This window comes from Muntiacus reevesi, chromosome 1 (genome assembly GCF_963930625.1).
Source record: "Muntiacus reevesi chromosome 1, mMunRee1.1, whole genome shotgun sequence".
NCBI classification, from domain to species: Eukaryota; Metazoa; Chordata; class Mammalia; order Artiodactyla; family Cervidae; genus Muntiacus; species Muntiacus reevesi.
The window spans coordinates 96,543,466-96,558,653 of record NC_089249.1 but is presented as its reverse complement, the minus strand read 5'-3'; the positions used below and the strand labels follow the sequence as shown (position 1 = coordinate 96,558,653).

The window sequence follows — 15,188 nt, the reverse complement described above, 5'->3', positions numbered from 1 at the left end:
TCATTTATGTGTCTTTCAGAGTATAAAACTAGTACAGTGTCTTAGACATACATATGAAACACATTAAATGTAATCCTATTGTCCTGAAATGCTATTCAGAAGTTTAAAAATTGTTAGAATCACATAATCATTTTGAGCAAATATTACTTGTTTTTCTTTTGCTTTCTAGCTTTATCTTGCCTTTTTTGGACATTTTTAAACTACAGTTGTACTTTTAATATGTCCTTGATTTATTCTGTACGGAAACCAAGAATGTGTCTTGTTCCTCTTTCACCTTTCAAAACCAGCTACTAAATCCCTTTACTTTTTCTGTTGTTTACTACCTCATCATTCCTTACAATGGCAGATGGAAATTATCATCCAAAAGGCTAGACTGAGAACATTATTAAAAGCTTACCATGATATCCTATATTGTATGTATTAGAGGTATCTAGAATATAGTTTCCAAAGTTGGGTATAAGATAAACATTGGATCTTATTCTTACACTAGGAAAAGGAGAAGTTAAGGTTTATTTTACTGGAACACATATATAAATTAGACATATTTTTAATAGATTACATAAATGTTTATTTTAAAATACCTAGTTTTCAAATAAAAGCTCAGAATTTTTACCAGTGGGGTATGGGAACAAATATAGTGATTTTTATGACTTAAAGCAATGCTACCAGTTTGGCCTTGGAGTACGGAATGAAGCAGGACAAAGTTTTGCCAAGAGAACGCACTGGTCATAGCAAACACCCTCTTCCAACAACACAAGAGAAGACTCTACACATGGACATCACCAGATGGTCAACACTGAAATCAGATTGATTATATCCTTTGCAGCCAAAGATGGAGAAGCTCTATACAGTCAGCAAAAACAAGACCGGGAACTGACTGTGGCTCAGATCATGAACTCCTTATTGCAAAATTCAGACTTAAATTGAAGAAAGTAGGGAAAACCACTAGACCATTCAGGTATGACCTAAATCAAATCCCTTATGACTATCCAGTGGAAGTGAGAAATAGATTTAAGGGACTAGATCTGATAGAGTGCCTGATGAACTATGGATGGAGGTTCGTGACATTGTACAGGAAGACAGGGATCAAGACCATTCCCAAGAAAAAGAAATGCAAAAAAGCAAAATGACTGTCTGAGGAGGCCTTACAAATAGCTGTGAAAAGAAGAGAAGTGAAAAGCAAAGGAGAAAAGGAAAGATATTCCCATTTGAATGCAGAGTTCCAGCGAATAACAAGGAGAGATAAGAAAGCCTTGCTCAGCGATCAATGCAAAGAAATAGAGGGAAACAACAGAATGGGAATGACTAGAGATCTCTTCAAGAAAATTAGAGATACCAAGGGAACATTTCATGCAAAGATGAGTTCAATAAAGGACAGAAATGGTATGGACCTAACAGAAGCAGAAGATATTAAGAAGAGGTGGCAAGAATACACAGAAGAACTGTACAAAAAAGATTTTCACGACCCAGATAATCACGATGGTGTGATCACTCACCTAGAGCCAGACATCCTGAAATGTGAAGTCACGTGGGCCTTAGAAAACATCACTACAAACAAAGCTAGTGGAGGTGATGGAATTGCAGTTGAGCTATTTAAATCCTGAAAGATGATGCTGTGAAAGTGCTGCACTCAATATGCCAGCAAATTTGGAAAACTCAGCAGTGGCCACAGGACTGGAAAAGGTCAGTTTTCATTCCAATCCCAAAGAAAGGCAATCCCAAAGAATGCAATTCAACTACCACACAATTGCACTCATCTCACATGCTAGTAGAGTAATGCTCAAAATTCTCCAAGCCAGGCTTCAGCAATACGTGAACCGTGAACTTCCAGATGTTCAAGCTGGTTTTAAAAGGCAGAGGAACCAAAGATCAAATTGCCAACATCTGCTGGATCATCGAAAAAGCAAGAGAGTTCCAGAAAAACATCTATTTCTGCTTTATTGACTATGCCAAAGCCTTTGACTGTGTGGATCATAAGGAACTGTGGAAAATTCTAAAAGAGATGGGAATACCAGACCACCTGACCCACCTTTTGAGAAACCTGTATGCAGATCAGGAAGCAACAGTTAGAACTGGACATGGAACAACAGACTGGTTCCAAATAGGAAAAGGAGTAAGACAAGGCTGTATATTGTCACCCTGCTTATTTAACTTATATGCAGAGTATATCATGAGAAACACTGGGCTGGAAGAAGCACAAGCTGGAATCAAGATTGCCGGGAGAAATATCAATAACCTCAGATATGCAGATGACACCACCCTGATGGCAGAAAGTGAAGAGGAACTAAAAAGCCTCTTGATGAAGGTCAAAGAGGAGAGTGAAAAAGTAGGCTTAAAGCTCAACATTCAGAAAACTAAGATCATGGCATCTGGTCCCATAACTTGATGGGGAAACAGTGGAAGCAGTGTCAGACTTTACTTTTTTGGGCTCCAAAATCACTGCAGATGGTGATTGCAGCCATGAAATTAAAAGACGCTTACTCCTTGGAAGGAAAGTTATGACCAATCTAGATAGCATATTAAAAAGCAGAGACATTACTTTGCCAACAAAGATCCATCCCGTCAAGGCTATGGTTTTTCCAGTGGTTATGAATGGATGTGAGAGTTGGACTGTGAAGAAAGCTGAGCGCTGAAAAATTGATGCTTTTGAACCGTGGTGTTGGAGAAGACTCTTGAGAGTCCCTTGGACTGCAAAAAGATCCAACCAGTTCATCCTAAAGGAGATCAGTCCTGGGTGTTCATTGGAAGGACTGATGCTGAAGCTCCGATACTTTGGCCACCTCATGCGAAGAGTTGACTCATTGGGAAAGACCCTGATGCTAGGAGGAATTGGGGGCAGGAGGAGAAGGGGATGACAGAGGATGAGATGGCTGGATGGCATCACCAACTCGATGGACATGAGTTTGAGTAAACTCTGGGAGTTGGTGATGGACAGGGAGGCCTGGTGTTCTGCGATTCATGGGGTCTCAAAGAGTCAGACACGACTGAGTGACTGAATTGAACCAACCCAATAGAACTTTCTTACAATAATGGAATGTCCTTTATCTGCACTGTCCTAACCACTAGCCATATGTAACTGTTGAGCACTTGATTTGTAGCTAGTGTGACTAAGAAACTGAATTTTTAATTTTAGTTAAATTTCCTCATATGATTAGTGACTACTATCTTGATTAGTGCAAATCTAGAGCATTCTAAGTGGGGAGGAGGTAGAAATAACAGCTGTTTATTTAGTGGTTTCCCAGTATCAGATTCCATACAGTGTATTCTGTATATCATTGCATTTAATCTTGAAAACAACCCTTGAGGTTTAGAGAGAGGTTAAGTAACTTGCTAAAAATAATACAGAATTAAAAAGAAGCCGAATCAGAATTGGAACCCACATTGCTCTTTTTTTTTAAAACCAGCATATTTGAGGTAATTGATTTCATAATGTTGCATATGTTTAAGGTATACAGCTTGATGTTTTGATATATATGCATTGTGAAATCACCACAAGCTAGTTATTATATCCATCACCTCCACATACACATAATTACCATTTTCCTTATTTCCTTTCTTTTTTTGTGGCAAGAAGACTTAATTAAAATCTGTCCTCTTAGCATATTTCAAATATACAGTATGATTTTGTTAACTATAGTCTCCATGCTCTATATTAGATCTCTAGAAGTTACTCATCTTGCATGGTTGAAATTTTGTGCCCTTTTCACCAATATTGTCTCATTCTCTTCCCCTGCCCACCTTCCCTGACCTCCAGCATTCTTCTCTCTGCTTCTGTAAGTTTGACTGTTTTAGATTTCACATGTAAGTGAGATCGTGCAGTCTTTCTGAGTCTACCTTATTTTACTTAGCATAATTTCCTCCCAGTTTATTCGTGCTGTTGCAGATGGAAGAATTTGCTTCTTTTTTAAGGATGAACAATATTCTACAGTATATATACACAATTTTTTTGGTCAGTTTGTTCATTGATGGACATTTAGGTTATTTTTATATCTTGACTATTGTGGATTGTACTGCATTGAACACAAGTGTGCAGATATGTGCTGCATATCTCCTATCTGGATATCTGGATATCTCAGTACTTCCCTGAGTTCCAATAAGGGACGTTCCAGTACCACGTTAGCTCCAAATCAGTACCACTGCTTCCCCCACCTCCTCTATGTCTTTAAAACTCTACTACTGTCTCAATGTAACCCACCCTGCTTTTATTTAACTTTAGTAAGTCATAGACTTCCCAGGTGTACTGTGTATTTATCTGAAATAAATAAGACAGGCCCTTAGCTCTGTTTTAGGCTTCCCAGATGGCTCAGAGGTAAAAAATCCACCTGCAGTGCTGGAGACATAGGAGACGTAGCTTTGATGCCTGGGTTGGGAAGTCCCCTGGAGGAGGAAATGGCAACCCACTCCAATATTCTTGCCTGGAAAATCCCATGGATAGAGGAGCCTGGTAGGATGTAGTACATGGGATCGCAAAGAGCTGGACACGACTGAGTGCACACACACACACACACACATAGCTCTGTTTTATAGGTAAACATGCTAAGCAAGATTATGAGTCATTTGTCCAAACTCTTTCAGATGAAAATTGAGCTTAAATTGGGGCTTTCCTGCCTAGCTCATGGCGCTCCAGTCATACCATAATTAAGTCATTTTCTTATTTATTTATTTTTTTAAAGTCATTTTCTTAAAATCAATGCAGTTGGTGCCAAATTTGAGTTTGCCTGAGTTAGGCTCTTCTCAAAGACTAAGCAGTATGGCTTTGGAAATATTTTTAACGTGTTCATGTTTGATTTTTTAGTGCTCGGCAGAAACCCAGAACTAGTTATTTAGAGGATCGAAAAAATGGGTCTAAGCTGATTGTTTTTGTGATCGGAGGAATTACATACTCTGAAATGCGTTGTGCTTATGAAGTTTCTCAGGCACATAAGTCCTGTGAAGTTATTATTGGTAAGACTTGTGTTTTCCTTTTGTTTATTTTTTTAAAACAAACTCTTAGATGCAAAAATATATATGTAAAACTTTATCTTCTCATTTTACATTTAGAACTAAATTGTTGAGTGCAAAAAAATATTTTTTGAATCAGTGCATTTTATCTGATGTACCAGTTTTTTCCTGGTTGACCTTTTGATGATTTTTTAAAATTACAATTCTGATTTTGAGAGAATGAGTTTCAGGAATATTGCATTCCTTTAAATATCACTGAATATATCCTTAAAAATATTTCATCCTATCCTTTTCTTGCTTTCATGATTAAATACTTTTTGAAACATTTATTTCTACTACGGAAATATTTTGAAATTTTTTGTGGCTGTGGACCTGACTTTGGCCGAGCCTGTAGGAATTTCATTTTAAGAATTTCAGTCAAAGCCACTGATACCTAAACTCTCCTGACCTGTGGAGATGGAGCATTTGTACATCAAGCTTCAGTCTATGGTTCTACTTAGCAGTTCTCCGTGACTGAATTCACAGTGACTCTTGCTGTTCCGTCAGGGGGACAGGCTAACCTCCGATTTTGCTCTTCACTATATCAATATATAGTACAAAGTGGTAACTACAGTACAAAGTATAGTAGTGGGCATTGTTTGTAAAGGGTTACTGAATGTGCTTAATGAAGAAGAAGGATTAAAATATTGTAGTTTAGGAAGGCATCCTACAGAAATTTTGTTAAGCTGCCCCAAGCTACTGCACTTTGTATATTTGAAGGACAAGGCAATATAGTTAGCCAGGGAAAATTGATTTGACTGCTGGCCTCTGAAGATTTATCTTTTCCTCTTCTTCCAGGATCCACGCATATTTTAACACCCAGAAAGCTGTTGGATGATATAAAGATGCTGAATAAGCCCAAGGATAAAGTCTCCTTTACTAAAGATGAATAACATTTTGGGTGGGGAGCAATTTAGAGATTCTTATTAATTTGTTCAACTAACATAGATCGAGACATTGTTGCTCTCATGTAATTTAAACAGTGTAAATATTTTAAGGAATAATGACTTTCAGATGTATTTCTTAAGGGACTGTTATAATTACATATCATTGGATTTGCCATTTTTAATTTAAATATTGTTGCTGCTTTGTGGATGATGAGAAGAAATGTTAAAATGCTTTCTAAAAGGAAATGTTTTCAGCTTTGGAACAGAATATATTACAGTTGTGGGTAATTTTTCACAGCCTACCTATGTACATATTAATTACTTATTAGATACTTGTCTTATGCTGGAATATAGTTTTTGGGGAAACAATGATTTTAAATGAAAAGATTATAAAAGTGAAAACTGTAAATTTGTATGTATAATAGAATGATTTCCTAAAAGTGCAGTTTTTCTTTCAACTGAAATTCATTTCTTTTATATGTAAAGTAATTCAATCATTAATTGAAATATTTTACAGCATTTACTGTCTTGCTAGATATTTCTAAAAAACACAATTTTATATAATTTTGAAATGTTTAGTAAACAAATAATCATGAACATTCTAAGAGAAAATAAATACATACTTACAAAAATTATCTTTGTTTTTTGGCGGGGAGGATGGGAACATTGGAAAACTTTAAATTTCTAAGAGAATTACAAAGAGGTAAAAGAATGTATCATAATCTTTCCACCAATGATGTAGTCTTTGCATAAGGTTGGATAATGTGAGGATATGGGTGTACATATGTTACACAAAGGGAACCCCTCCTCTCCATTCCCGATCTCTCCTTTTACCTGACCTCGTTGTGTTCTGTCATATAATGGACCCTAATTTTATTTATCACTTATCTTCAGAATTTTGCTCTTACAAATAATGCTGCATTGTTTGGGTACATACCTTTGCAAACTTACACAAATATTTCTTTAAATTTCTGTGAGGACATAGCTGTCAAAATGTGCGTTTAAAATACTGATACCACCATTTAAATTTTTTATTTAGATAAATCTATCACTTTTCCTTTATGGCCTCCAAATTTGTATTGTACTTAGAGCTATCTTTGCACCCAAGGTTGTAAATTGACCCATTGATCTTCTAGAGCATTTTGATAGGTTGATTTTATTTTTCATAGGTAACTCTCACCATCCCCCGGAATTGATTTTAGTATGAGAGTGTATGCTAGATATTGTCTCTTAGCATTTGGCATTATGTCCCATGCCTCCCCATTCCATATCACAAGGGATGAAAAGCTAAAAGGAAGTTTTTCAGACTCAAAGGTAAGTGGGGTTCTGAACAGGTTAGATTCTGCCTGTCTTTACATTTGTATTTGGTCGGGGTTTTGAAGGCAGAAAGGAGGCAGAGGTCATCTGCTGTGGCTGTGCCAGTGGACAAGTGAGTTCCTACCTACAGGAGTTGTTTGTAGCAACCAGACTCCACGCTTCAGTGTCTGTCACCTGCTTCATGGATATGAGGCAGTCTGGTGGCAGATGGTGGCACTACCTTCCTCTTCCCTGGGTCGGATTGTGATATAGCATGAGACTAAAAATAGAGTCCCAAGTTTCTTCCCCTGCAGCTTTTCCCATGATTTTTAAGGACTAAATTCTCTATATTAAAACACTGTCGTCTTAAAATATCTAGAGGAGTTTCTGTTCCTTCAGAGAACCCTGACTGATACAGTATTTAACAGAGATCCATCTTTATTTCTTTCTAAATAGACACCGTACCAAATTTTATTGGGCAATCCCTCTTTCCCCAGTTAATCTGAAATACCTTGCTCATAAACTAAGTTTGAATTTTGGTCTGTTTCTACATTCTTTTTTTATTGATTTATAGTTTGTTTTATTTCCTTCTATTTTATATTTTAAAATTTCTATTGGAGTACAGTTGATTTCCAGGTGTGCAGATAAGTGAATCAGTTATATATCTATCCACTCTTTAGCTGCTTTTCCTTGGTAAGAGTTTTCCTATTATAGAGTTTACTATGCTATTCAGTAGGTCCCTATTAGTTATCCATTTTATATTTAGTAGAATATATATGTCAATCCCAATCTCCCAGTTTATTCCCTATTTTAGAATTTTTTTTTTAATGTGGACCACTTTTTTAAAGACTTTATTGAATTTTTTACAACATTGCTTCTGTTCTGTGGGGGCCTTTTGACTGCAAGGCATGTGGGATCCCAGCTTCCCAACCAGGGATCAAACCTGCACCTGCTGCACTGGAAAGTAAAGTCCCAATCACTGGGCTCCCAGGGAAGTCCCTCTGTCTAATTTGTTAATCATTATTATTTTATTTGGCTGTGCTGAGACTTGGTTGTGGCACACAGGATCTTTGATCTTTGTGCTGCATGGGGGAGTTTTGGTTGGAGCATGTGAACTCTTAGGTCCAACCAGGGATCAGACCTGAGCTCCCTGCATTGGGAGCTTGGAGTCCTACCAGTGGGCCACCAGGGAAGTCCCTCCCTATTTTAATTCATGTTGTGTTAATAGGTGGACATAATCTCTATTCCACCCGTACCAGAATTACCGTTATTTTTTTCAGAAATTCTCTGGGTATTGCATTTTTAAAAAGTGAACTTTAGCATCATTTTGTTAATACCAAAAGTTATTTTGATATTTTCATTAGGTTCATAGTAAACTTATGTTAATTCAGGGAAAATATGACCTTAAGAATCATTATTTTCTTTATACAGGTATTGCATATCGCCATAGTATTTTTCATGGTTCCACGTAAGTTGGATCTTCTATCATGTTTTTCAGACAGATTTTTTTTATATATAGGAAAGTTACTGTTTTGACATATCAATTTCAGAACTTGCTATTTTACTAAGTAATGCTAATAAAATAATAATGTGCAAATGCTTTATATGTGAGGCACTGTTTTTAAGTGCTTATATTACATTATTTAATCTTCTCATTTAATCCTTTGAAAATAGGCACTATTATCATCTCCATTTTAAAGCTTAGGAAAGCTAAGGTACAAAAAGTTTATATAATTTAACCTGGATGACATGTATATGTGGAGAGGAAAGATTTGACATTAATAAACTTTTCTTTGTTTCCGTTTTTAATTGAAGTATAGTTGATTTACAAGGTATTAATTGCTGTTGTGCAGCAAAATGATTCAATTATATATACATGTACACTTTTGGATAGTGACTATGGTTCTCTGTGCTATACAATAGGACTTTGTTGTTTTCCATGCTTTATATAAAAGCTTTTATCTGCCAATCCCAACATTCTATCCCTCTTCCACCCCCCTCTCCCTTGGCAACCACCAGTCTAATAAACAACTTTCTTTGAATGTTAAGCATGAGAACAGTACACTGCCAGGGAGAAGGCTAATTTTTTGGTGTCTGCATTTTATCTGAGATCTTCATATGCCTTGCTAGCTATCTGTCCAGCTTTAGTACATGTATGGAACATATCCATACTAATCCAATGCCCTGTGACAAATGGAACTAGGAGTGTGATGACAGCAAACATTGGTCCATTCAGTCACTTCAGACCTCAGTGGTCACTGTGTCCTGTCACTCTGATAAGAGATCCTTTAGGCCTACATTTCATATACATTTTAGACTTAGAGTTGGAGAGACCCTTTGTTTCTTGAATTTCTTACTGAATTTGAAGATGTAAGAGGTCATTACACATAAATTCCTAATATAAGCTGATTCCCCACCCACCACACCCTTGTTGAGCAATTGCAGATTCTGGTACAAAGACCCTGAAAAAACACTTTTGTTGTTGCTCCTAACTGAAATGATTGACTCACAATCTATGAAGCACATTTTTGCTTCCTGTTGAGATGCACTTGGTTTGTAAAGTGTAGTGGATTCATATCATTCCGTCATATTCACAAAAACTAAATAAGAAAAATAGCAGTTGACAAAAATTCTTGAATTTGAGCTAAATCCAAGCGGGCCAGATCCTGGTGGTGTGTTTGGTGACTTGTGATGCTTCTGTAACTCAGTTCTGCTATAGGTATTTGTACCCTTTGTGAGTCCCTTCAGGATGCAGGTGGATTTCTTTTAAAATCAAAGGAACAAGAAATGTTTTCCTCCCACAGTAAAAGTTCTACCAAAACAACATTTTGGTTATTAAATATAAATATATATTCCTATTTAGTATGAATTTGGTCTATTTTAAATAATTCACTAAGATTACAATTGCATGTTAAAAAGATGAATTTTCATTTGTAAACTCTAATAGTTAACTCAGACAGTAAACGCCTTCTACCAAGAGTCCCACTCACACTGCTGAGTCCCTGGACTCAGTATTAGATACACAATTATTTTTTAAAAATTTTTTGGCTGCACTACCCATCATGCAGGATCTTAGTTCCCTGACCAGGAATTGAACTTGTGCCCCCTGAATTGGAAGAGTTTTAACCACTGGACTGCCAGGGAAGTCCTAGATACAATTACTTTTACTTTAGAAGCTTGTTCTTCTGGCTTATTATTGCAGCAGAATTAGAAGAGAGCTATCAAAGAAGTGTCCAGAGGGAGAAGACAGCCAAAAACTACTGAGTCAGTAAATATAAAATTATCCTTGTAAATCAGAGTCTAGCTCTTTTCCAGAATTCCTTAAGGACATGGCCCGATTTCTGTTTCTTGGATTAGACGATTCAGTGATTGTTTATAATGATACTCACTCATCAAGGAAATATAAATTATACTTGGAATATGGTTTAATAAGGCAGGGATGGGCCATATTTTTAAATAAATAATTACAATAGTAAGTTTCTATAAAGGTTAATTTGTGGGGTAAGGGACATTCGTTTATGGCAGTCCCTTCTAACTTGGATGCCATGGATTTGCTTCAGGTCTCCACGAACTTTTAAAAAATTGTGTGCAGAATCATGCATGTTCATATCACTTTTAGAGGAGCATGGGGCAGGGAGGCTCCCTAACTTTCATCAAATTCTCAAAGAGGGTTGAATCCCCAAAAGTTTAAGAACTCAGAGAAGTATGTCATTTTAAACTTGGGCACAAATTAGTGATGTCTGCACCCAAAAGAGTTTTATCAAGTTATGATTAAATCTAGATATGAGATGAATCTAGAAGTCTCTTAGCACATGCAATTTAGGCTCCCCTTTTTCTCTTAAAATGCTATTACTAGTCTTCACTGTCTTCCTCACAGGGCCACAACTGAAAGTAAATTTTGCCATGAAGTCAGAGGTATCCTCACTCTGGCGTCTTTATCTCTTCCCAGGCACCCTAAACTAATTTTCAAGCCCCAAAGTTAAAAATAACTTATCCTCTGGCCAGCTAGACAAATAGTAGCTGTCTTGGTCACCACAGAAATCTTTAAAGCGGGAATGGATTCAACTCTCCTTACCACTAAGTGAAGCTCTGGGGGTTGGGATATATTTGTTGAATTTGGAGTGAATGGAGTCCCAGGAAAGAGGGAAAGAGCCAGTAATCTGCTACTCTGTCATTAAGGAGGTTGAGCATCAGTCCGTAAAAGCAGCAAATCAGGACTTAATCCCTGCATGCAGTTTTGGCCTAGGTAAATTTCATTAATCCAGGACTATTATTTTTCCATATTTCTGACTTCAGGAGATCTCTAAGTAAAATAATATATAAAACAACCATAAGAATTTCATTAAGTACTGAAAGTAAATGAAAAGTAAAGAGCCTCTCTTGAGGCTCCTGGTTGAATTTCCTAGAAGTCCACTGAATATTTTTGTGTATCTTTCCAGAAAATGTATATACTCTTTGAAAAACAAATGAGGTCACACATATTCTTATTAGCTTGCTTTTCTTCACTATCTTACAGATTATACACCTCATTCTTTTCAGTGGCTGCAGAGTATTAACTATATGACTGTCATTTTTGAAATTAAATTTCACCTTTATTTATTTATTTTGCTGCTCCAAGTCTTCGTTGAGGCATGTGGGATCTTTGATCTTCCTTGCAGCATGCAGGATCTTTAGTTATAGCATGCAGGAATCTTTCAATTGAGGCATGTGGGATCAAATTCCCTGACCAGGGATCAAACCCAGGCCCCCTGTTTTGGGAGCTCAGAGTCTTAGCCACTGGATGACCAGAGAAGTGCCGACTGTCATTGTTTTTGAATCATCACAGAGGGTACTAGATGTGTTCCATTTGTGAGCCCTTCCCATCAGTGGCCATCCTCAAAAAATTATGTGACATGTTGTTTGAGTGACTTATAAAGCAAAATCCTAGAAATGGAATTGCTGTTCAGAAGGTAAATCCTAGAATTTGTAGAATTTGGTAGCAATTATCAAGTTGGCCTTTCAGCAGAGTTGCACTAATATGTACTTCTACCAGCAGTGTATGAGAGCACTCATCTCCCCCATCTTCCCTGACACAGCCTGGGTTTTTCGAACTTTAGTTTTTGCCATACTGACAGGTTAAAGTATATTTTACTATTTTCATTTCTTTTATTATAAGTTAGTAACATTTATTTTTAAACAAATATGTGTTGACTTTGATTTTTAAGAATCAGAGGTCCATTTTTTAAAAAATTGTGTCCTCCATTTCTTGCAATTTTGGTATTTTCTCTAGAAGGTCATCTTCATAAGTTGTATAATAAGTAAAATACCTTTGGAGGGAAGACCAAGTTTTCTTTGCATTTGTTTTTTAATCCTTGGTTGCCTTGAATCAAACTAGTATTTCAACTTTTTCCTCCATCTTTGTACTTTGGCAAGATCTTCTGCAATAGTTCTAATCATTTGATCAGTAGTTTGTTTCAAAATGGTTGCTGTCCTTAGGGCATGATCCAAAGACGAGTTTAAAATCTACAGAGGAAAAGTCCACACATTTTGGTTACAGAAATTTACTACCGCTCCTGGTAACTGGGTTCTCTCATTATTAAACACTGCAAAGTGGAGTTTTTGGAGTATTCTGTTTTCCACCCAGTCTATTTCTGTTTTTGAGAGCTGGTTTCCTAGGAAACCAGTGTGAAATGGAATATATTTTGTAGAGAAAGGGACAGAAAAAAAGATCAACACGTGACTGGTGAGCATGAATCAGAGGATGAGGTCAGCAACCTGCTGGGCTGTTTCCCTGCTGTGGAAAAAGAGATCTGTGAGAAGGAAGAAAAACTCATGGGAGGAGGGTCATTGAAGGGGATTTAGGGCCCCTATCCACTGAGGGGCACACAGGGATGCAGCGCATACTTGTGGCGACATTTGAAAGTGACCTGATTGAAAATAGAAAACTGCTGGCAGCTCTAACCCCAGTGTCACAGGAATAAACTTGTGAACGGCACACTGGGGAATCACCCACAAAACACTTTTCTCCAGGAAACTTCCATTGGAACCAATTTAGGAATTATAGAAATCATGTGGCCGCTCAGCCTGTGTGTCTTTATGTTAGTGCCGAGCACAAGTTGTTTCAGCAGAACATTTTTTGATGCTCTCATACTGTAATAATTTAAAAGCCATCAGTTTTGTGGTGACAAAGACCAGACATACAAGCTGCAAGGTCCTCACCTCAGATTCCGTTTCTTTGTTCCTGCTAAAGTTGCTGGAGGATGTGTTTTCAGAAATCCTGCAGGAGTGGGAATGGGGTGAGAGTATAGCAAGGTCTGACCTGTAAGAAAGGCAAAAGGCACATTGATACTTGTGTAAAGCACCCTTTTCAACTCTGTGGTTCAGTAATGGCTGTGTGTGTGTGTGTGTGTGTGTGTCCGTGTTGGGGGCGAGGAGTTGGTGCGCCATCTGCCCAAGAACACAGAACCAAGATGCAAACCCGAGAACTCGCCGGTGGCTGTATTCATACACACTGCGCTGCACCATGGCGGTGCGTAGCATGGTTCACGCTGAATGAGTGTGACTGCACGGCCTGAACTCCCTGCTACACTGTCAGTCTGCCTCGGATAGCTCTTAAATACTAGCCTTCTCTCTGCTTTTCTACCACCCTTAGCTAAGCGGCCATCATCCCACCTGGCTTATTGTACTGGTCTCTTATCTGGCTTCTGTGCGCCAGTCCTTGACTCCTCTAATCCATTCCCTCTCCCTTAGTAGTTAGAGTGATCTTTTACAACACTAGGAAGCTTTAAAAAACACTCTGGTTAAAAAAAAAAATCACTGGTTACCCATTAAACCTAAGAGCCTGAAATCCTTCCTGCAGCCGACAAGCCCCTGCACACCCTGGCCGCGCCCATCCCACCAGCCTACCTCACCAGTCCTATCCTGCCCCACTGCCTCGCCCTCTTTTAGGCTCCTGCCACATTGTTCCTGAACTTGCCAAGGGCTTTTCCACACCAGGAGGCTCTCTCAGACTGGCATTTCTTTGCTCATGCCTTTCCATCCTTGCTGACTCATTCATACTTACTCTTTGGAGCTCAGCTTCTCCAAACCCCCACGTTAGGTAATGGTACCCTATGCCCCCTTTCCTCTACCAAAAAAGTAAGGGCAGAGACCACAGTTGACCTTGTCACTGTGGACAAGCACAATGTCCTGCTATTGACACTCAAATATTTGTTGAAAGAATAACTGAATGATTGAAATATTAGCCAGATGTAGGTTTGAATCCTGACTACTACTTAAGATCTAGGTCAGGGGGCCCCAACCTCTGGGATCTAATGCCTGATGATCTGAGGTGGCACTGATGTAATAATAGAAATAAAGTGCACAATAAATGTAATGCACTTGAATCATCCCAACCCCCCTCTGGAAAAACTGTCTTGCACAAAACTGGTCCCTGATGTCAAAAAGGTTGGGGACAGCTGCTGTAGGTGGTCATGGGCAGACAGTACTGCAGTAAGCACATGGCATACACCAAATGGGTAGTCATTTTGTTACTCATACTTACTTTCTTGGTATGGGTTCACATCCATCATTACAGGATTTGGGATTTGCCCTCTGGAAACAGATCCATTTTGGTTCTGAATGAGCTGAAAAATGTTAGCTGTGGTTAGATTCAGAGCACAAAAATGATCCCTAAATCCAATGGTGGGTATATGGCTATCCTTTCCTGAACTTTTCTGTTTAAGTGAAATATTTCATAAAGTTTTACTAAGGAAATAAACCTAGGGAACATGGTAAGTAGCCATTGAGTAATTCTGAATTCAAGAAAAAAAATTCAACACTTAAAAGGAGTTTTATTAGCAGACAAGAAACCAGGAGTCTAAGTTCCTTTGGTGCTAGCTGGGTGACCTGGGCATGTCTATGGATTCAACTTCTTCATCTGGAAAATGAAGGGATAATATTTTCCAAGAGCTTGGACCAAATGGATTTCTAAAGTCCTCTCTACTTTAGGAGCAAGGATTCTAGGAGTCAGAAATTTAAAAATTATGTTACTAAGACAATCCTAGA

The 15,188-nt window shown here is 37.9% G+C and overlaps 2 protein-coding genes across 2 annotated transcripts in view; one reads left to right on the top strand and one right to left on the bottom strand.

The window, feature by feature from the left end:
• Positions 1 to 6,078, top strand: part of STXBP3 (syntaxin binding protein 3) — a 50,889-nt gene extending 44,811 nt beyond the window's left edge. The window contains exons 18-19 of the mRNA XM_065907646.1: positions 4,796 to 4,944; positions 5,779 to 6,078. Coding sequence (XP_065763718.1) covers positions 4,796 to 4,944; positions 5,779 to 5,873 — 244 coding nt within the window. The 3' untranslated portion in view covers positions 5,874 to 6,078. The remainder of the gene's footprint in view (positions 1 to 4,795; positions 4,945 to 5,778) is intronic.
• Positions 6,079 to 12,533: 6,455 nt separating this feature from the next.
• The window catches only part of AKNAD1 (AKNA domain containing 1), a 40,987-nt gene continuing 38,332 nt past the window's right edge, over positions 12,534 to 15,188 (bottom strand). The window contains exons 14-15 of the mRNA XM_065903773.1: positions 13,362 to 13,589; positions 12,534 to 12,665 (exon numbers count right to left, since the gene is read on the bottom strand). Coding sequence (XP_065759845.1) covers positions 12,534 to 12,665; positions 13,362 to 13,589 — 360 coding nt within the window. The remainder of the gene's footprint in view (positions 12,666 to 13,361; positions 13,590 to 15,188) is intronic.